Source organism: Sinohyriopsis cumingii, chromosome 2, assembly GCF_028554795.1.
Source record: "Sinohyriopsis cumingii isolate HCF-2022 chromosome 2, ASM2855479v2, whole genome shotgun sequence".
NCBI classification, from domain to species: Eukaryota; Metazoa; Mollusca; class Bivalvia; order Unionida; family Unionidae; genus Sinohyriopsis; species Sinohyriopsis cumingii.
In genome coordinates this window covers 3,238,868-3,260,817 of record NC_142962.1, presented here as the reverse complement: position 1 = coordinate 3,260,817, position 21,950 = coordinate 3,238,868, and the positions used below count along the sequence as shown (strand labels likewise).

The window sequence follows — 21,950 nt, the reverse complement described above, 5'->3', positions numbered from 1 at the left end:
TAAAAAGAGTTACACTGGAATAAAATGACTGAAGTCAAAAGATTTTTATGGGTATCAATCTTCATCATTCTAAATTGTTATCGTCATCACTTAAGAGATTGCACGATTGTTCAACAACAACAGCAATACACATACCTGCAAAGCCAATTCACTGTTTATTTGATGTTTTCTTTAAAACATTCAAGGATCTTCATGGTGTAAAATTATTGTCTTGTATGTTTATGCTTATTTCCAAAGAAATAGATAAATGTCATGAAATATTTTGTTCAGTGCAAGAATAGCTGAAGTCTAAAAGCTGGCATCAAAAGAACTATCTTTCTAGCTTGCCTTACTGCCACAACTACCTGTGGCAGTATTCAGGTCGAATCTGTCTCAGCTGCAATGGAGAGATGATCCACAGCAAAAAGACAGGAGGCCAGATTGAGCCCAACAGTAACAGTTGAGCTCAGTCAAATTTCAGGAAGGAAGGTTTCTCCTTCCCTAAGACTGTAAAGCTGATCCATCCAGAAATGAAATACATTTACTACAGCCTTTATTTCCAAAGGACTGGTATGAAGAGATAACTTGAGGAAAAAGGCTCACCACTTTGAATGCTTATGGGAGAAGTGGCAGGCTTTCAGAGACTGATGTAATGTCAGCAGCATCCTCTCATTAAGTCCTGTAGATGGCTAATATTTTTCTCCGGCTTTCTTATGGAGAAAAAGTTTAGCCAAGTTATTATCAAATACTGTTGTTCTACAATCTTGGATATGTTCAGGGATCATGGTAGAAGGGATATTGGTAACAATTGGGATATATCAGACCTGCAAGCAAATTTTGACTTGCACAGGCCAATACCTCTCACACAATATGTTAAATGGAATGTGTCATAGGCTTTGATGTTGTTCAACTCACGTTGGATCAAGCCGTTTATGCCAATTCAAACTACATCCTATTCAGATTGGATGTTTTTTTGGTCCTAATGATGCAAGCAGGCATCTTAGCTCAGAACAGGTTGCCATCAGCTAGCAAGAAGTTGTCGTCCATTCAGTGAGTGACTGACACATTGGGTGAGGTAGTTATGCAATACCTGGTCCATGCTCTTTAGTAATACTTGAAGTGTACAGAGAGTGCATAGGGTCAGATTACATCTCATTTTGCAAGTGAAGACAAGGAAAGATGATACAACCAACCTTACAAGGCCCAGCATCAGTGGGTATTATGATCTGAGATCTCAAAGATCTTATATGCATCATGAAGATTACAACTCATGAGGTTAGAACAATCTCTGCAAGCCTTGGATTCAAATGTAGACATAACAAAAGCAGTTTGCTGGTATACACAGTCAACCTTCTCAAGCTTTTATCTCTCTGATCTAATTCCACAGAGATAAGAATTGAGTCTGGTTAGTCCAATGACTGCAGCCCAAATAACCACCAAACCAAGGTTAGCACAGCCTCCTCATGGGCTTCATGCTTTTTGCTGGATTTACCTGGAAATTTTCACTTGATAAGGAAAATATCATTCTTTTCTTATCTGGGTATCTTCATGGATTATGTGACCATTGGTTGTTCTGTCATTTATTATGATAGTGGTTTGTCCTTCATATAGGGAAGCCAGAAATATTTTCCATGAAGGGTGTCTGTGATGGAGGTTAGATGCTATAGCATTTTCTGCAATTACCTGTTATCCTAATGTTAATGTAATTAGGGAATGTATTTCATGGAAACTGTAAATGTTTTAGTAAATTATGTTCTTAAAGTATAGTTAATCAGATTATTTATTCACCACTCCCACAACTCTCTGCAAATGTGAGCATCCGCAATGTGTCACTCACCTTAAACTTGTAAACATCTGTTAAAGAGGTAGCAACCTTGCAGTGGTAAAGGGAAGTTATCAGTATGATTTTCTTTTCTTTGTTGACATGTTATATAAATGGGAAAGGAAGCTTTTTTGTCTTTCCAGGATTGCTACATTCAAGAAGTAGTGGAGTTTAATTTGTAATATTAATGTGATTGGTTAAGCATTCTCAGAGAAACAAAATTTTAAAAAAATATTTTTCACCTAAAGAATCCTTGTTTATTGAGTCTTCAAACTTATTGTTTGTAACAACTATGAAATCCAAGAAACTTGGTGCCCCTTGAAAAATTGTCATTTCACAGTAAATTTATTCTTGCCATTTAAGCTGATCATTAAATGATACCTTTCCAACTTGTTTGTAATGGTACTTTATCAGATCTAGTGAGTATGATGAAGCTTTGTATAAACTTTGTCTCCCATAGATGTATTAGTCTTGTTGGAAGAGTTATGGCCCTCTACTCATCATTCTGTCTTTGGTTTTTGCAGGATGATCACCAAAATTTGTTGGATTTCAGCTAGAACTGAAATATGATAAAATTCTGTTCTTAGTGGAAGCCAGTTTTGTTTTTATGCCCTGAATAGACCATTGTGAGACTGGAGCAGATCTGAGGAGATAATTGGGGTCTTTGTGTAGGCATATAGTACATAACTACCATCGTAAATTAGTGGTTGCTTACAAGTAAAACCTAAACCAGTGTTGAATAAATTTGTAAAGAAAAATGTAACACACTTTTTGAATGGTTAGAGCACTTGATATGGTCTAAAATGAATCAACCTTGATAATATCTATTTTTCCATTTAATGTACTTGTTTTATTAGATTTCAATTAAATGGCAAGTAGAATTGATTCTTGCTGTATTTAATGTTACATAACGCTATTTTGTAAAAATGCCTTTTAGGAGTATTTTGTGACTAAATTGCAGATTGATTAAGACTAGAGAGGGGAATAATATTCCACAGGTAGGACAAGAAATAGAAAGAAAATCATTAAAAGTAAGTTTACATGGAATTCATTGCAAATACCTGGGAAACTCCAAGATGCTACAGTGATATTTCAGTCAGTAGATTCAAAAAGTGAACATTTCCACTGAGCCCTTCATGACAACCTTGTCCATGGACCCTGAATTGGCACCTGGGTAGCCCCAAGACCACGAGACTGTTTACACTTTCTTGTTCTGTTCATCTTGTCTTTCATGTTTTTATTTGACGTATGACATTAGATTGATGAGACCTGGGTGAGTTTGATTTCCAGTTTTTCACAACATCATTGACAGAAGTTATGGCCCTTTAATTGCCTGTCATGATGGCTTTGTTTTCAGCATAACTTTATTAAGCTTTGTTGAATTGTAGCAAAATTTGCTGCATTATATTCATGAGTTTAATTTTAAGTGTTCCACATTTAACAAGTTAGAAGAGTTTTGGCCCATGATTGCCTCTTGTCCTAATTTTGTTTTCTTCAGCTAAGGAATATTGCATTTCAGTCATAGTTATCTTGGTGCATCAGAACCTCATTCCATTGCACTTGGAACTCATCAGAACTTCACTCCATTGCACTTGGAACTCATCAGAACTTCACTCCATTGCACTTGGAACTTATCAGAACTTCACTCCATTGCACTTGGATTTCATCAGAAATTTAGCAAAATGAAGAATGTAACAGAAATACTGTATATAAAGAACATAATTAACGTAGTGATGTCTTAAAGATTCAAACAACAATAAGTCACATGCATGCATTTGTGAATCGTGGTAAAATGCAGTAGGTTGGGGTCAGTAACCGCTGTCTGCATTATGTACTGAACAGTGGTAATGCATATATGAATGTTGGGTTTGTACGGAGGGGAGAACACATAAGATTCAGGTCAAGTGTTCTTTAATAATTTTAGAACTTAATAATTTAATGAAATCATTGCTCTGTAAAAACAATAATTATGATGTGTAGACTTTAGGTTTCTGAAACTTTGCTAAATTATTTGTAGCTATTTGTCATCTAATCTTATGTGAGTGGTGTCAGCGAATAATGGATATAACAGACAAAATACTGGGAGTAGTGTCAGGGAATAATGGATATATCAGACAAAATATTGAGAGTTATGTCTAAATTTGTGTTATATAAAAGGTATTATAATGGGGTTCCCTGTCTAGTTTTTAATTCAAAATCATCTTTGGAATTGAAAGTGAAAGTAAACTTATCTTTTTTACAGTCAAAATTTGGAATTCTACATATTGAAATGGAAATGAATACAGACCAATAAATTATACAGTCATTAACAAAAAAGTAAATAGCATTTAACTGTAGATATTTGACATTCATTTTCAGACCAGTAGCATACATGAATTATTTGAGACTAAGAATTTCTTTTTATGTGGTGTTATTGTAGGTTATTTTTAAAAGAGGCAGGAGTGTTTTTGCTATGTTCTTCATTTTTCAGTCTTTAGTAAATACTGAACATCATTGAAACTTTTTTATAAGAAGTTAGATATTATAAATTCAGCCCTGGTAAATGATGTGAATGGACCAAAGTGTGATGTTAAAACTAAAAAAACATTTCAAAAGATGGAGGGGCACATCTTTTGGTTTTGTGAAAATAAATTGCTGTACAGGTACAGTGCAAAAATATAATGCTTCATGTAGTGGAGAAAACAGATTCACTTCACAAATTTATTGAATTGTTTACTCCAGTTAATAATGGTAATTTTGTGATCTCGGTGCTATTTCTGTGGCATTTTATGTGTTGCAGATAATGCACCTTGCTAATCATTCTTTTCTGTTGTATATACTGTGGGATTTCAAGACTGGTTCTCTGTTTCATAAGACTTTGTTTATAAATGAAACACACAAAATGTGGAACCTACAAAAGGCCCTAGTACATGTGCTTCATCTGCTTAAATGATGTGAAAGTAGGGACAGTTGTTATTTATAGAATTTTATTATGAAATAATGATTTTATATTGTACAGGGTATGATAGTGATGTTGAGAGGGAAAAGAACATTAGTTACGAATCAAAAATTTATGTCAACCCATTACGAGGGAAAGAGGGTGTGAAACCTCATCTGCAAGAAACAACTGTAGAATTGAAGTAAGTGTGTTTTTGTCTCTGTATTTGATAAAGAATTAAATTTACTCTGCAGTTTCTTACCAAACTTGTCTGAAACAAAGCAGAGGAGAGTGCAGAACTACTTCAGTTACAAGTTATTTAAATTCCTGACTTAGATTGCATGGAAACACAACAGACTCTGCCATTAAGCTTGATTTATTCATTTTTACATATTACACATTTTTGGCAGATGAAGTTATGCTAAGACCCAGTACAATCATTTTCAGTCCATTTTCTGTCTGTCTGTGAACATTTCCATTTTTGCATGATAACTTCAGTTTTCCATTATCTACAGTTAATAGACTTTGTAGCTGCCGTACACTTGGGGTAAGGAAGAAACCTATCAATGTTTGGGTCAAAAACTCAAAGGTGAAGTTCACTAACTGACAGAAGACAAATAGTTTATGCAAAATAATATGAGTTCTAACCACATACTTCGAGCAGACTTTGTGAGTAGGGAACCCTGTCGAACTTGGGCTCAGTAGTTCAGAGCTAGACTTCTTATGATGTCTGGTTGGGCTTAAAGAAAAGGGTGCATTTTCCAATATGATCACCAAAGTACTCCTTCTGAATAAATGGTCATATCAACACTTGACATTTTATGTCTGGTTGGTCCTAAATGAAAATGGTGTTTGATCAGATATACAGTATGGCCCCCCATCAGTTGCTGCCAACTTGAAAACCTTGTTAACATTACTCAACCCTGTGGTTATCAAAATATCTCACAATAATATTTGAGATTTACAAACACAAAACGTCCTCGGTGAATTGTCTCATTTCTTAGGGTAAATTCAATATTATCAGAGCCTCATGTTATTGCCACATTTCCCATTTACCAGATAAAGCCTTGGTTTTTTCAGCTGAAATTACTGCTACATTCAGAACTTAGAACTGTGTTTAAACTGTTCAAAAAAAAAAAAGTTATCATCTTTTGGATTCCTGTTCCACACTGAAAGTCTTGCAGAATCTTAAACCTGATGAGCTGGTAATATACTGGATATTAGAGAAACACAGTGTGCTCATACACTGAGGAAAAAGTATTTGGCACTGTTTTGGCTGTCTTGTGACATTAGTAGTAAAGGCGATGAAAGGGCAGATAAAGCAGCCAAAATTGTCCTGCTGTCACCCATCTTGAAATTCCAAATACTTCAAAATATTGTATAAACAAATAGCATGTTCATCACAATTGGCAAAATGTTTGGAATGAAAAATCCACAAAGAAACTTAAGAACATCAATCCCGATCATTGGAGATTAGCATCCCTGATATAAAACAAATTGGAGAGCTCAGGTGATGTTGTGAAATTAATGTATTGGACACAGATATCTAACTCATGCAGACCTTGACCAAAATACTTACCATAAAAGTGTTCACTGACAAAGGGACACATTTTTGTCAACAGTATTAATTTCCATCCCATGAGACAGAATTAATTTGATGTGAACTATGTGAAGAAACTATGAGGACATACCACTTGAGAAAATCTTAGACTTTATAAGAGAATGCAGTTTGTACTGCAAATTGGAAAGATTTTATATGACTGTGTTAACTTCATCTGTTATTTTATGTACATTTTATAGAATGTTAACCTGCACTTAATGTTTAAATTTATATGGAAGGGTTTATCTTCCTAAATTTCTGCAATTTATTTTACATTTTGCAAACTGTGCCATTAGTTGACACTACATAGCATGTTTTATGTTGAAGTGCAGTAAAACACTACTATATGCATACATAGCTAAATAAACACTACTATATGCATATGTAGCTAAATAAAACACTACTATATGCATACGTAGCTAAATAAAACACTACTATATGCATACATAGCTAAATAAACACTACTGTATGCATACGTAGCTAAATAAAACACTACTGTATGCATACGTAGCTAAATAGAAATGACGTCAATCTAACATTAACTAGTTATTGTAACAGTCATATTGAAATCTTCTTATTGCAACTCCTCCTGAAAATTGATGATCCAATCTATCTTTTCACAAAAGAGTTCTTTTGATACCTAGTTTGCCTTAAATTAAAAGGATGGAAATCTTACATCTAGAATGAATGATACAGTGGCTAATTTGAAAATCTGGCTATTCAAGAATATCAGAGGAAAATTTGACACTCAGCAGTTTAAAAGTACAATTGCTCTTCTCTTGAATTCCTGGAATTTCTTTTTGGGCAACAGAGCATTAGTATGTATGATGGACTCTTGGTAATGATGTCTGTAAAGCTGACTTAATCATTGGGGAGATTTTATGAAGCAACTGTTTGAACACACAGTGAAAAATTTGATCAGGTCCTGCAGCTTTGTTTGGATTTAGGTAAGAAAGTAGTTCTTAAAAACTACTGTTGTTTATAACCATGTCATTTATAACTGGGACATTGTTTGATTTAAATGCTTTAACATGACTGCTTTGTGGGTAGTAAATACTGATTGGATATGTTTATTTAGAACATTTCCATGATATACACAGTTAGAAATGATTCAAGTTGTCTTAACTCCAAGATTGATATTCAGTTTAAATTATAATTTTGGTGTGTACTGAAAGTTTTGTGTATGTATTTTATTGATGTTAATCTCAGAATGAAGCTGACACTTTGCTTTCCATAGTTATAGCTTTCCATGTAGACAAAAACTTGTTTACAAGCTTTACATTGTTTTTAATTTTCAGGAAAGGTGTCACAAGAAATGCCCCAGAGCAGCCAAAAGTCAAAAGACCTGAGCCCCTCCCAGCCACAGGGGGAAAGAAGACAAAGATGGCTCAGATTACAGTGAGTTTTAGGACTGTAAAATGCGCCCACAAGACACAAAAAATAATTCATTTATAGTATCTTTAGCATCAGAGAATTTTATTTTAATTTAAACTTTTACCTTGTTAGACAGTACCATGATAGTCTAAGAGACAACTGCCATGCCTCATCGATGCCTCTGGGCATGTAATATCTGAATGTTGATCTTGATGTGGATGAGGACAACCCACACACTAGAATGGGGATAAGCCTGATGATGTTTCATACTCAGATTCCACTAAGGAGAAACTGAGTATAGCTTTATGGCATCTGTAGAGAAAATATATCAGTTGTTACTGAACTCAGAATGTCCACCACCTCCCTCTTGTATGTAGGCCTACAGGGTCAAGGAGTTGTTTAATCTTGATGAGAAGAACTTGGCACTTCCTTCTGTCTTCTCCTGTAACATAGAACAAATCAGGGAAATTGCTCAATGGTTATCTGCCAAGATCAGCAACCCAGGCAGTTCCAAAGCCTTTTATTTTTAAAAGACAAATACAAGCATTCTTTGGATTTCACTGGTGGATAAAGGCATTTCTCCTTCAAATACATTCCCCAAAAACATTAACGTTAGGGATATAAGCCTGCTACCTCTTGAATCCAGCCCTACTAAAAGACGAAAATTCGTCTTTTCGGTCTATCTCATATAGACCAAAGGGCAATAACTCTTGCCCCTTACCTCCCCTTGCCACCGCCAGGTGTCACTAGTTTTTAAGCTTCGCTTGTACTGATAACACGTACATTATACCTCCAAACAATCCAAGCCATCTTAGCGTTAAATTGGACCATCCGAAGTTAAATTTGGATTTATTATGTTGGACAGTCGTTCTTCTACAGGTTGTATACATTATTTTAACAATTTTTTTTCAAAATTGAGTGACTTTGTCACCCTTATGGATTTCGTTTACTGAAGACCATGTTACACACGCTATCACGGAACTCGTGTTGTCAATTAAGAGTTAACGCGACACTGACTAATTTCGCTTACTCCGTTAGTAATGGTTGTGATTGATAATATGTGCTTTGTTTTCTTTTCTTGTGTCGTTTCAGTAGAAATGTTAACCAAATGCATGAAATGCAAAAAGTTCAAAGCAAAAGAAGACAACCATGACTCTTGTATTGTATGTACCAAGTGTACATCATCTATACCATGCAGCATGTGTAATACTTGGACAGAGCAAACGTGGGCTGATGTAGTCCAGAAGGCAGCAAAAGGGAGGGATAGACGAAATAAGTCAAAGAATGGGGACCCTATTGCTAAAACGGTCCGACCAAACATGACTTACGGGGATTTTAGTGATAAATCCGTCCGTCAAGCTGTACCGCATGCAACATACCAATACTATGGCAGAGATTTTAGTGAGAAGTCTGTCCGTCCAGCCAGGCCATTGGAGCAGCCGGTACCGGTGATAGCAGGACCATCGCCAACATTCAGACCGACCACAAGCCGGACAAACCAGCCGGCAGGGCCGGCCGTCCATATGTTCACGGCTTATCCACAAGGGAGAGTTAGTAACAGTGTTAAGGATGACGGAATCGCATCATCTATGCCACCTGGTATGCTCTATCCAGAAATGCAAGCTATTACAGAACACGACTCAGCACACAGTGAGGGTGACGAAACTCCTGCAAATCAGCCGTACACAGATCCAACCATGGAACGGACTGAGTTTGGCTTCAAGGCGGCAGTGGAAGAAATTTATAGGGTGTTGTCAACTTCAGAATGCCCTCCACCTCCTACTGCCACTCAAGACTACAAAGTTAAGATGTCTGTAGATCTTGACGGGGAGGAAGAGACGCCATCCTTCCGGCTCCTTCCCCAGTCGGCAAAAATTAAGGAGATCAGTGATTGTCTATCAGGATGAATAGGTGATCCGGGGAATGCTAAGGCGTTCTTTTCAGAAAGCCAAGTACCAGCGACATTCTCGTGTCGCTGGTACAAAACTCATTCAGACGCCTTCAGTACGGATCTTCCGGCCCAGGACAAAAATATGGCAGCAGTTCACATGTCCACTCCACTGTTTTACAAAGTGGACAAAAATGTGTTCCATTCCATGTCAAAGCTAGTCCGGAACATAGTCGCTACGATTTCAATGTTAGACTTCACTTCATTAGCAATTTTTCCGACTCGCAGAAAAATCCGACAATGACCACGCTTGGGAAGTGACAGCCCAGATTGCTAGAGTTATTAACAGGACAGCTCACCATTCCATGGCTAATGCATTGACTGCTTCTGCCAACTTAGACCTGATACGACGTGACGCATGTCTGCGGTCCACGTTGCTCAAGCCCCATCATACTGTGGCTTTACGGATGACTCCGTTTGGGTCGCCTTTACTCTTTGGAGGAAAAATTGAAGAAGTTCAGAAGAAGGCAGCTCAGGAACTGCCCCTCCAACTCGCCGCCCAACCCTCACAGGTGTTTAGAAAAAATCAGCCCCTGCCACAGCAGAGGGATGATTGGCGGACCAGAGACAAGGGATCCTTACAATCAAATGTGCAGTATAGATCCCAACCCAATGCCAGGAGACAACAGTCTAATCAAGCTAGGAGGCAACCATACAGAGGCGGTAAGAAACAAAGTTTCTCCGTCTTCAAGCCTCCTAACTCTAAAAAATTGACATACCCTCTCCACCACCCGTGGACAGCCTACCTGTGGGTGGCTGCCTCCTGCAATTTCAGGACCACTGGACCACCTTTTTTCCTCAGAACGATTGGGTGATCCAGGTCATTTCGGAGGGACTTTGGATTTCATTTATCCAACCCCCTCCCCTGTCCTCCTCTCCCCTCTTCATGGATGTACCGTCCAATCGGGAGAAGGATACCTTTCTACAACAGGAGATACGGTCGCTCATAGAAAAACGGGCGGTGGAGATTGTGAAAAAACCGCAATCACCGGGGTTTTATTCCAGGCTGTTTCTTATCCAGAAGACAAAAGGCAAGTTGAGGCCGATCATCAACCTGAGTCGCCTCAACCAATACATTTTACCACCGAAATTCAAGATGGAAACGGCGAGATCAATTCGTCTTTCCATCCGGCGGGACGAGTATGCCGACAGTCTAGATATGACTGACGCATATTTTCACGTCCCTATCCACCCAGTGTCATGGAAATTTCTCCGATTTGCTTACCACGACGCGGTTTATCAGTTCCGGGTCCTACCCTTTGGCCTCAACATCAGCCCTTGGGGTTTTACCAAGGTTATGGATTGCATCGTCACCCTGTTCCGCTCGACTTCATCTACAGGGATGGCAGTGTACTTGGACGACATCCTCCAGAAACATATGGTAAGTTCTATTCTGCTCAAAGGCAGAAACGATCTTTTAGCACTTTTAGATCATCTAGGCTTTCTCGTGAACTGGGAAAAGTCCGATCTCCGTCCATCCCAGTGTTTTGTCCATCTGGGTATGGAGTTTCTCACCGATCTGAATCTGGTACAGCTTCCTCGTGTTCGCGTTATCCGGATCGTCGAACTCGTCGAGTCCATTTCCAACAGGACATGGATTTCAGTGAGAGAATTCTTGCAACTCCTTGGATTATTCAATGCGGCAGCGGACTTGATCCCGCTTGGCCGTCTTTTTATGCGTCCCTTACAAATGACATTGCTGGCACAATGGCGCCCCTTTTCAAGTCTCCTCAATCAAACAATAATGATCATGCCCGAGATACGATCGTTCCTGCGTCAGTAGCACAACCCCGGTTGGCTGTCCATGGGGATTCCTCTGGAGATGCCCCAAGCGGAGATAATGGTATGTACCGATGCCAGTACCTACGGTTGGGGTGCCCACCTGTTGCCAGACTTCGCTACAGTCAGCGGCATGTGGGAGCCCCTTTTCAAGTCTCCTCAATCAAACAATAATGATCATGCCCGAGATACGATCGTTCCTGCATCAGTAGCACAACCCCGGTTGGCTGTCCATGGGGATTCCTCTGGAGATGCCCCAAGCGGAGATAATGGTATGTACCGATGCCAGTACCTACGGTTGGGGTGCCCACCTGTTGCCGGACTTCGCTACAGTCAGCGGCATGTGGGAGCCAGGGGAGAGGCCTCTCCACATCAACCTTTTAGAAATGAGGGCTGTCATCAATGCCTTTCATTTCCGGAAGGATCAACTCTCAGGAAAAACTGTCCTCATTATGTCAGACAACTGTGTGGTGGTGACTTACCTCCTCAAACAAGGGGGCACCAAATCACCAGACCTGTGCATTCTGATATGGCAGTTTCTATGTTGGTGCGACAACCTCCACATCAACGTACAAATCAGACACATTCCCGGCAGACTCAATGTCTTGGCCGACACTCTATCAAGGAAAGGTCAAGTCATTCACACGGAATGGTCACTCCATCAATCAGTCTTTCTTCGGATTTGCACACTTTGGGGGCGTCCGATGATCGATCTTTTTGCGACAAGGTGGAATCGCAAGTTGCCCACCTTCGTCTCTCCAGTTCCAGACCCAGAGGCTTGGGCTGTGGACGCTCTGTCAATCAGCTGGGAGGGGTTGTGGGCATTCGCCTACCCTCCCACGGTTTTGGTACCGAAAATAATCCAGAGGTTAAGGGGTCAGAACTGTCAGATGATTCTGATTGCCCCTCTCAGATGGAACAAGTCCTGGGTCACCGATCTACTCGATCTAGCGATAGATCTACCCAGGAAGATTCCAACCAGCCCAAATCTTCTTAAACAACCGCGGTCACAGGTGTTCCACCACTGCCCGGACTGTCTTTTAATTCACGCTTAAGGCTCTTGTCCGGGCAGCCTTGCGAGAAAACAGTTTAAACCTTCAATTGTGGAGAGAATCTCAAGAGCAAGAAGGCCCTCCACTCTGAAGGCTTACGAGGGAAAGTGGCGTGTTTTCAGGGACTGGTGCCATATCAATAACATCGTCCCTTTGTGTCTCAATCCCTCAACTGGCCGCCTTTTTTCTCTGGCTTTTCGAGGAGAAACAGTTGGCTCCAATTACTATCAAAGGCTGCCGCTCCATGATATCAGACACATTCCGCCATCATGGTAGATGTGATATTGGGCATAACAAAGATCTATTAGATCTTTTAGCCAATTTTGATTTCAATCGACCAAAATCCCTCACCCTGTTTCCAAAATGGAATCTGTCCTGGGTTTTAACATGGCTCAATTCAGACAAATTTGAACCTTTAGCCCACACTTCGTTAAAGCTACTATCATACAAAACATGTTTCTTGATAGCCTTAGCTTCAGCATGCAGGGTGAGCAAGTTACATGCCCTTTCCAGTGACCCGAACTTTCTTCAGTTCAGATCAGATGGTTCGGTGGTCCTCCTGACGCAACCAGGCTTTGTAGCCAAAAATAGGTTACCATCCATTGGCAATCAAAGAATCATCATTCACTCGCTCTCTTCCATAGATAAGTCAAGAGCAGCAGCCATGCAAGATCCTGTTCGTGCACTCAAGCACTATTTAAAATGCACAGAAGCGTGTCAGGACACACCTAAGCGCCTCTTTCTTCCGGTCAAAGCTGGTAAACGGGATATCACCCCTCAAGCCCTTGCTTCATGGCTGAAGTGGGTTATACGCTCTGCGTACTCTGAGGTCTCACAAGATCAGAGTCGCCTCACGAAGATTATGGCTCATGAGATTAGAGCAATCTCGGTGAGCCTGGCATTTGAACGCAATGTTTCGATCCGAGATATAATAGAAGCTGTTGGCTGGCATGCAGAGTCAACCTTCTCCAGTTTTTATCTCAGAGATTTGGCTTCTCAGAGGCAAACCTTGAATCTGGTAGGTCCGGTGTCGGCAGCCCAGATGACCACCAGACCCATTTAAAACAATCAGCACAGCCTATCAGCTTCGCTGGATTCGCCAGTGAAATTTCATAGGTAAGAAGATTTCAATAACTATCTTCTTAACCGTATATAGGGGTCACATATAATGGGACCCTAGGCTGTGTTGCTGATGAAATTAGGAGAACGGGTTATCGTTCAAGTGGGGAATCCAGCCATCATTCCCTAGAAGGTACCTGGAGTGGAGGTAGGATGCTCAGTATTCCCTCCTCCTATTACTTATTCTCCTAACGTTAATGTGATCGGGGAACGTATTTGAAGGAGAAAACAAATTTTTAGTAAATTGTGTTTCTCCGAGAATATTTACCCGATCACATTACTTAAAAACCCTCCCAACCACCCCGCTATGCGAGCATCCTCGTATAACATATATCGCTCAGCTTAAAAAACTAGTGACACCTGGCGATGGCAAGGGGAGGTAAGGGGCAAGAGTTATTGCCCTTTGGTCTATATGAGATAGACCGAAAAGACGAAATTTCGTCTTTTAGTAGGGCTGGATTTGAGAGGTAGCAGGTTTATATCCCTAACGTTAATGTGATAGGGTAAGTATTCTTGGAGAAACACAATTTACTAAAAATTTGCTTTCTTTTACACCACTTTCAAACTCATTCACAATATAGTAGTTACTTCTTCGTTGTTGGATTTGGTGTCTCTGGCAATCATCAGGCTCATGGAGAGTTCCTTCATTGAGCACATCTAGGAGTCAGTAACTATAATAGCAAAGGTGATTAATAGGGAAGCCCACCATTTGACGGCAAATGCTTTATTTGCTTCTGCCAGTCTGACCTTGAGCAGTGAAATGTATTCTTATGCTCTACCTCACTCAAGCCACACAGTGCTCTGACCCTGTGGACCACATACTTTGGTTCACCTTTGCTATTTGCTGGCAAGATAGTGGATGTGCAGAGACAATCAGCCCAATAACTGCCCCTCATCTGTGCTGTACAGTCAGTTTCACCATATAAATCAGCTCTGACTTGTCGTTAAAGACATGATGAGCGGAGACGAAGGGATACAGGTTTGTTCACTGCTCACTCCCAAAACCAGCCTCATGACAACCTGCTAATCAGTCTTGGAAGCAGTTGTATAGACTAGTTAGGAAACAAAGATTCTCTCTACCCTCATGCATCTGTCCTCTTGCCACTGACTTATGGCCCTGACCACCCACAGGCAGTCTCTTGCACTTCAAAGTTAGTGGTGATTCAAATCATTTTGGAGAGGCTTAAGATTTCATTTTGCCAACCCACTTCTTTTTTTTTTTCTGCTGCATTCATGATGGAAATACCATTGGACTTAGTGAAGGTCACACTTCTACAGCAAGATATCATGATGCTCATCGAGAAGCAGGCAGTGGAGAAAGTTTGGAATCTCCAGGTATTTGCTCCAGGCTTTTTCTGGTCAGGAAGGACAATAGCAAGTTCAGATAAATCATCGACCAGTGTCAATTAAATTAATTCATACTCCCACCATAATTCAAAATGAGTATAGCAAGATCAGTCCCCCTCTGCACCCATCCAAATGAATTTGCCTACAGTCTTCATCTTTTCATGTTCCCATCCATCCTCGTGGAGGTTCCTTTGGATTGCATACTGAGGGAGTTATCAGAACCATGATTTCTGTTACATTTCTAATCTCCCTATTCCATACAATTTCATCTACCTCCATGGCAGCATACTTGGATTGCAACCTCCAGAAACATAAGGTGAGATCAATTCTAGTCAAGGGACAATCTTATATCCCTTTTAAATCATCCTGGCTTTCTGATCAATTGGGAAAAGTTCAATCTTTGACCGCAGTTCATCCATCTGGGTATGGAATTTCTTAACCACCTCAACCTTGTACATCATTCTAACCTTCAGGTGGGCCAAATAGTTGAGCTCATTGAGTCCATTTCCAACAATAAATGGATCACAGCTAGGGAGTTTCTGCAGCTCCTCATATTGATCAGTGTAGTAGATCTCATCCCACTAGGTCACCTCTACATGCACAGTTTACAGATGGCCTTGCTGTCTCAATGGTGCCTTATTTCAGTGCCACTCAATTACAGTATCAACAATATGAGCAAGGTGGTGTCACTCCTGGATTAGTGTAGCAACCAGGTTTGGCTCACAATAGGAATACTTCTGGAACAGCACCAAACCATTTGTAACCATGTATGGATGCAAGGACCTATGGCTAGGGACCCCATTTATTGCTTTGTTTTGAAACTGTCATTGGCCAATTGACTCAGCATAGCACTGGTCTCCAGATCAATCTCTTGGAGGTAAAAGCTATCATAAGCATATTTCAATTTTGGAGAGACCATCTTCAGGGCAAGGTCATGTTGATATGCCCAACAACTTGGTGATAGTGACAGGCCTACTCCAACAGGGCATTCCCAAATCACCCCAACTCTGCCTTATAGTTCCATCATAGGTTTGCATATTGAAACATTGACTCCAGATCAGACATATTCCCAGCAGACTAAATGTCTTTATTGATACTTTGTCCAGGAAGTTTCAGATTCTCCATATAGAATGATCCCTCCATCCATTGGTCTTTCATCGCATTTTCCTGCCGTAAGGGTGTCCAGTGATCAATATTTTTGTGATAAGTGGAATCATAAACTATCCATCTTTATCTCCCCAGTACCAGATCCTGAGCCTTGGTTTCTTACTGCCCTTTATATGAACAGGAGCAGTTTGTGGGTCTTTGCCTACCTCCCATCAGTCTTAATTCAAAAAATCATACAAAAATTATGGGGCGATTTGTGCAAATTATCCTGACTACCCCTCTAGCTGGGGAAAATCCTGGATCATTGATCTCCTTAATCTAACAATTGATTACCCTGGAAGATCCTGGCCATGCCAAATCTTCTTATCTTCATATTCCATTACCCATTATCATTAATGGATCCTACAAAGGGATGTCTTCCATATTATCAGCTTCAATGTTTGATGAATAATTATAAAATGCCATAGATTAAGAACATAATTAACATGTTTGCAATACTGTCATATATTCACTGAAGAATGCTATAATATAGGTTAAAATTCAGAATAGAGACTATTCGTAGATCATCAATGATCCATATTTAGTTTCCATTTCGGCTTAATGCACAATGTAATGCCATCACATTATCCATATTCATTCTTAACAAGCTGTTGCATCCAAGTCTCTCTCAGATTATATCTGAATGATTGGTCTTGGTTTCTGACCACAATCCAAGCCAGTTAACTGTTTAAACCCTGATATTGGCTTTCATTAATAGGCAATGCCAGTACCATTTTTGTTCTCAATCATTAATAGGCAATGCCAGTACCACTTTTGTTCTCAATCATTAATAGGCAATGCCAGTACCACTTTTGTTCTCAATCATTAATAGGCAATGCCAGTACCACTTTTGTTCTCAATCATTAATAGGCAATGCCAGTACCACTTTTGTTCTCAATCATTAATAGGCAATGCCAGTACCACTTTTGTTCTCAATCATTAATAGGCAATGCCAGTACCACTTTTGTTCTCAATCATTAATCCACATCATTTATCAGTTTTATGATTTCTGGTAGATTGAAAATCACAAGAATTCTCTGCACATAATGAATATCAGGCAAGAGCAGTGTTTTTTATTAATCTTTATATGTGACTTTTCTGTCTTTTTCTTTAATTTTCTTTAGAGTCATTGCCATACAAATAGTCTTATTTTCCTATGGATGGCCTAATTTCCCTTTTGTTAGCCTCACACATTTTATCTTGTCTGTCAAATCTTGCCCTCAAACAATTGTCAACTGGAATAACTTGGCCAAAGCTCTAGATATATTTAATTAGCATGTGAATAGCACTGCATAGCTACGTGGTTCTTGTGACAATTGATAAAACATGAATGAACTACTTCTTCAGAGTTGTAAATTGATAATGAAATAAAGTAGTGCTTTTGTACATCAGGAAGATCACAGTTGTCAGGAAACTAAACAATACACATTACAAATTACCCTGAAACATCCCTCAGGGGTGACTTCAATTTCCCAGTTTATCTGTTTATAGCATATAGTGATACCATTAATATTCATGAGACTGAACATTGCTAGCAAAGACGATGAAACCCAATGTGTTCATCTGGCCTTGTCTTGTACTCCACACTGACATATATGGCTTTGTCTTGTACTCCACACTGACATATATGGCTTTGTCTTGTACTCCACACTGACATATATGGCTTTGTCGTGTACTTCACACTGACTTATTTGGCTTTGTCATGTACTCCACACTGACAAATATGGTTGAAGGATTAAAAATTTACAAAATTTGCAGATTCAATTCCATATTGACTTATAGGCCAGAAAATACAGTATACATATATGTTGTTTTCGATTTGTTTTATTTTATTTTATTAGGAACTGCAGCTTGACTATGTCCATGGATACCGAGCTTTTGACTCGCGTAACAATCTCCACTATGTTAATGATGGAACAGACATTATCTTCCATGCAGCTGGAGCAGGGATTGTTAAGAATCTCTCCTCAGGTATATTCACTTGAAAGTATATGGCAATAACCAGTTTCTATTTTTTTTTTCTTCTTGCGTTATCAGTTTAGAAACAGCATTTTATGACAAGGTGATCTACAGGATGTGTAATATGCCAGAAGCAGATAAATTTTAGCTATTAACTTACTGATGAGCATAACATGGTAAATTATACATGTTTGTTTTCTTCATTGTTGTCTTATATAAAGCTGCATGATTTGTGGTGAAAGACTTACAGTGCAATATTGTTGCCATAAAAGTCAGCATATTGTCTTTCTTTTCTTCATTTTTGTGAAGTTTCCAAGTTAGGTCTGTTTTCATGCTTGGCTGCACATGGAAGTTTTACTGTTGAATGATATGGAGATACTGTGGCGACCAGAATGCTCCAGGTTCAAATCCTTCCCAAAGCAGACCAATGTGTTTCTCCTTTGACTACATTCCCCAATCATGTTAACATTAAGGATATAACCGGGTATTCCCTGGTGCTTCCTCCACCAGTTATACTGTCTGCCATGGATAACCTATCTTGCATTGGAAAATGGCATTAAACTCCAAACAACAGCAACAACATACAGCAACATAATATGAGACACCTCCTGTCAATCCAATTCAAATTTGTGTTAAATTTGAACCATTGATACAGAACTTTGGATTTATTGGATTGCTATTACTGAAATATTCATCATCAGTCTTGCTAGGGTTATGGCATCATCTCTCTACAATAATTACAGAAATCTTAATGATATAGCCGTCTGTCTTACCATACTACGACCATATACATTTACATTTATGTGGATATTAGTGATAGAACCGCCTGTCTTACCATACTACGACCAAATACATTTGCATTTATGTGGATATAAGTGATAGATCCATCTATTTTACCATACTACGACCATATACATTTACATTTATGTGAATATTAGTGATCCGTCTGTCTTACCATACTACGACCATATACATTTACATTTATGTGGATATTAGTGATAGATCCATCTGTCTTACCATACTACGACCAAATACATTTACATTTATGTGGATATTAGTGATAGATCTATCTTACCATACTATGACCATATACATTTACATTTATGTGGATATTAGTGATAGATCCGTCTGTCTTACCATACTATGACCAAATACATTTACATTTATGTGGATATTAGTGATAGATCCATCTATCTTACCATACTATGACCATATACATTTACATTTATGTGGATATTAGTGATAGATCCATCTGTCTTACCATACTACGACCAAATACATTTACATTTATGCCATACTACGACCAAATACATTTACATTTATGTGGATATTAGTGATAGATCCATCTATCTTACCATACTGCGACTGTATACATTTACATTTATGTGGATATTAGTGATAGATCTGTCTGTCTTACCATACTGCGACCAAATACATTGACATTTTTGTGGATATTAGTGATAGATCTATCTATCTTACCATACTGCGACCAAATACATTTACATTTATGTGGATATTAGTGATAGATCCATCTGTCTTATCATACTATGACCAAATACATTTACATTTATGTGGATATTAGTGATAGATCCGTCTGTCTTACCATACTACGACCAAATACATTTACATTTATGTGGATATTAGTGATAGATCTATCTATCTTACCATACTGCGACCAAATACATTTACATTTATGTGGATATTAGTGATAGATCCATCTGTCTTACCATACTACGACCAAATACATTTACATTTATGTGGATATTAGTGATAGATCTGTCTGTCTTACCATACTGCGACCAAATACATTTACATTTATGTGGATATTAGTGATAGATCCGTCTGTCTTACCATACCACGACCATATACATTTACATTTATGTGGATATTAGTGATAGATCTGTCTGTCTTACCATACTATGACCATATACATTTACATTTTTGTGGATATTAGTGATAGATCCATCTATCTTACCATACTACAACCAAATACATTTACATTTATGTGGATATTAGTGATAGATCTGTCTGTCTTACCATACTATGACCATATACATTTACATTTATGTGGATATTAGTGATAGATCTGTCTGTCTTACCATACTATGACCATATACATTTACATTTATGTGGATATTAGTGATAGATCTGTCTGTCTTACCATACTATGACCATATACATTTACATTTATGTGGATATTAGTGATAGATCTGTCTGTCTTACCATACTACGACCATATACATTTACATTTATGTGGATATAAGTGATAGATCTGTCTGTCTTACCATACTATGACCATATACATTTACATTTATGTGGATATTAGTGATAGATCCATCTATCTTACCATACTACAACCGAATACATTTACATTTATGTGGATATTAGTGATAGATCTGTCTGTCTTACCATACTATGACCATATACATTTACATTTATGTGGATATAAGTGATAGATCTGTCTGTCTTACCATACTATGACCATATACATTTACATTTATGTGGATATTAGTGATAGATCTGTCTGTCTTACCATACTATGACCATATACATTTACATTTATGTGGATATTAGTGATAGATCTGTCTGTCTTACCATGCTGTGACCAAATACATTTACATTTATGTGGATATTAGTGATAGATCCATCTATCTTACCATACTACAACCGAATACATTTACATTTATGTGGATATTAGTGATAGATCTGTCTGTCTTACCATGCTGTGACCAAATACATTTACATTTATGTGGATATTAGTGATAGATCCATCTATCTTACCATACTACAACCGAATACATTTACATTTATGTGGATATTAGTGATAGATCTGTCTGTCTTACCATGCTGTGACCATATACATTTACATTTATGTGGATATTAGTGATAGATCCATCTATCTTACCATACTACAACCAAATGCATTTACATTTATGTGGATATTAGTGATAGATCTGTCTGTCTTACCATACTATGACCATATACATTTACATTTATGTGGATATTAGTGATAGAACTGTCCAACTCACCAGGCCTATGACTTCATCTCTCTACAGTTATGGAGATCTTGATAATAGACTGTCCATCCTAACATGCCTATGGCTACATACATTTACAATTATGGTGATCTTAATGATGAATTTTCTCCATCTCATAGGGCGAAAGCCACACAAACATATTATTCCTGATATGTATACTTCATTTCTATTTTGTGATTGACTTTTGTCCATGATTGAGGGTTGTGGATAATTTTTGTATACTGGCTTTGCTCATGATTATGACTGAGGGTTGTGAATGGACTTTTGCCCACCTGAACTTTGTCCTTTCTTTGAAGTGATAAACAAGATGTTTACTAGAATCTGAGTAAAAGAGTTGTGAAATTTTGGATAGAAAAGTTTTGGTTTTCCAGAAAAATCCATTGCATTGTAGGTCAGGTAGGTATTTGTATATATATTATAAACAATAATTCATTCCTGTTTCATATCAATCTTTGGGAGTCTATAATCAGAGTATAATTGTCTTAAGATATAATTGGAGAGGAAAATTTTTAAAATTATTCATTGGAATTATGAAGTGTTCATTGACATATTTGACTAAAACACTACATTGGAATTATTGAGAATTCATTCAGATACATTCTGAATTGTATCATTGTGGTACATCAGGACATTAAAGACTATTGCAGTTCATTCAGAAGATTCTATACTTTTGGACTTGCGATAGGACATTTTGGGTCTAATTCAAACTGTTTTAAGTATCTCTTAAATTTTAACTTTTTGACTTAAAGAAATTATTTGTTGATTGTACTAAACTTGTTGGTTTTGCTTCTTTCTGTTACATAGTTTAAGACCATAGAATCGTAACAATAACCAAGATTTTAGTGATAGATCTGTCCATCCAGCTATGCA

At 38.3% G+C, this 21,950-nt stretch overlaps 1 protein-coding gene across 1 annotated transcript in view; it reads left to right on the top strand.

The window, feature by feature from the left end:
* The window catches only part of LOC149804251 (echinoderm microtubule-associated protein-like 6), a 157,160-nt gene that overhangs the window by 92,698 nt on the left and 42,512 nt on the right, over nt 1-21,950 (top strand). Inside the window, exons 23-25 of the mRNA XM_089938113.1 lie at nt 4,800-4,920; nt 7,617-7,716; nt 17,925-18,054. Of these exons, the coding sequence (XP_089794239.1) occupies nt 4,800-4,920; nt 7,617-7,716; nt 17,925-18,054 (351 nt within the window). The remainder of the gene's footprint in view (nt 1-4,799; nt 4,921-7,616; nt 7,717-17,924; nt 18,055-21,950) is intronic.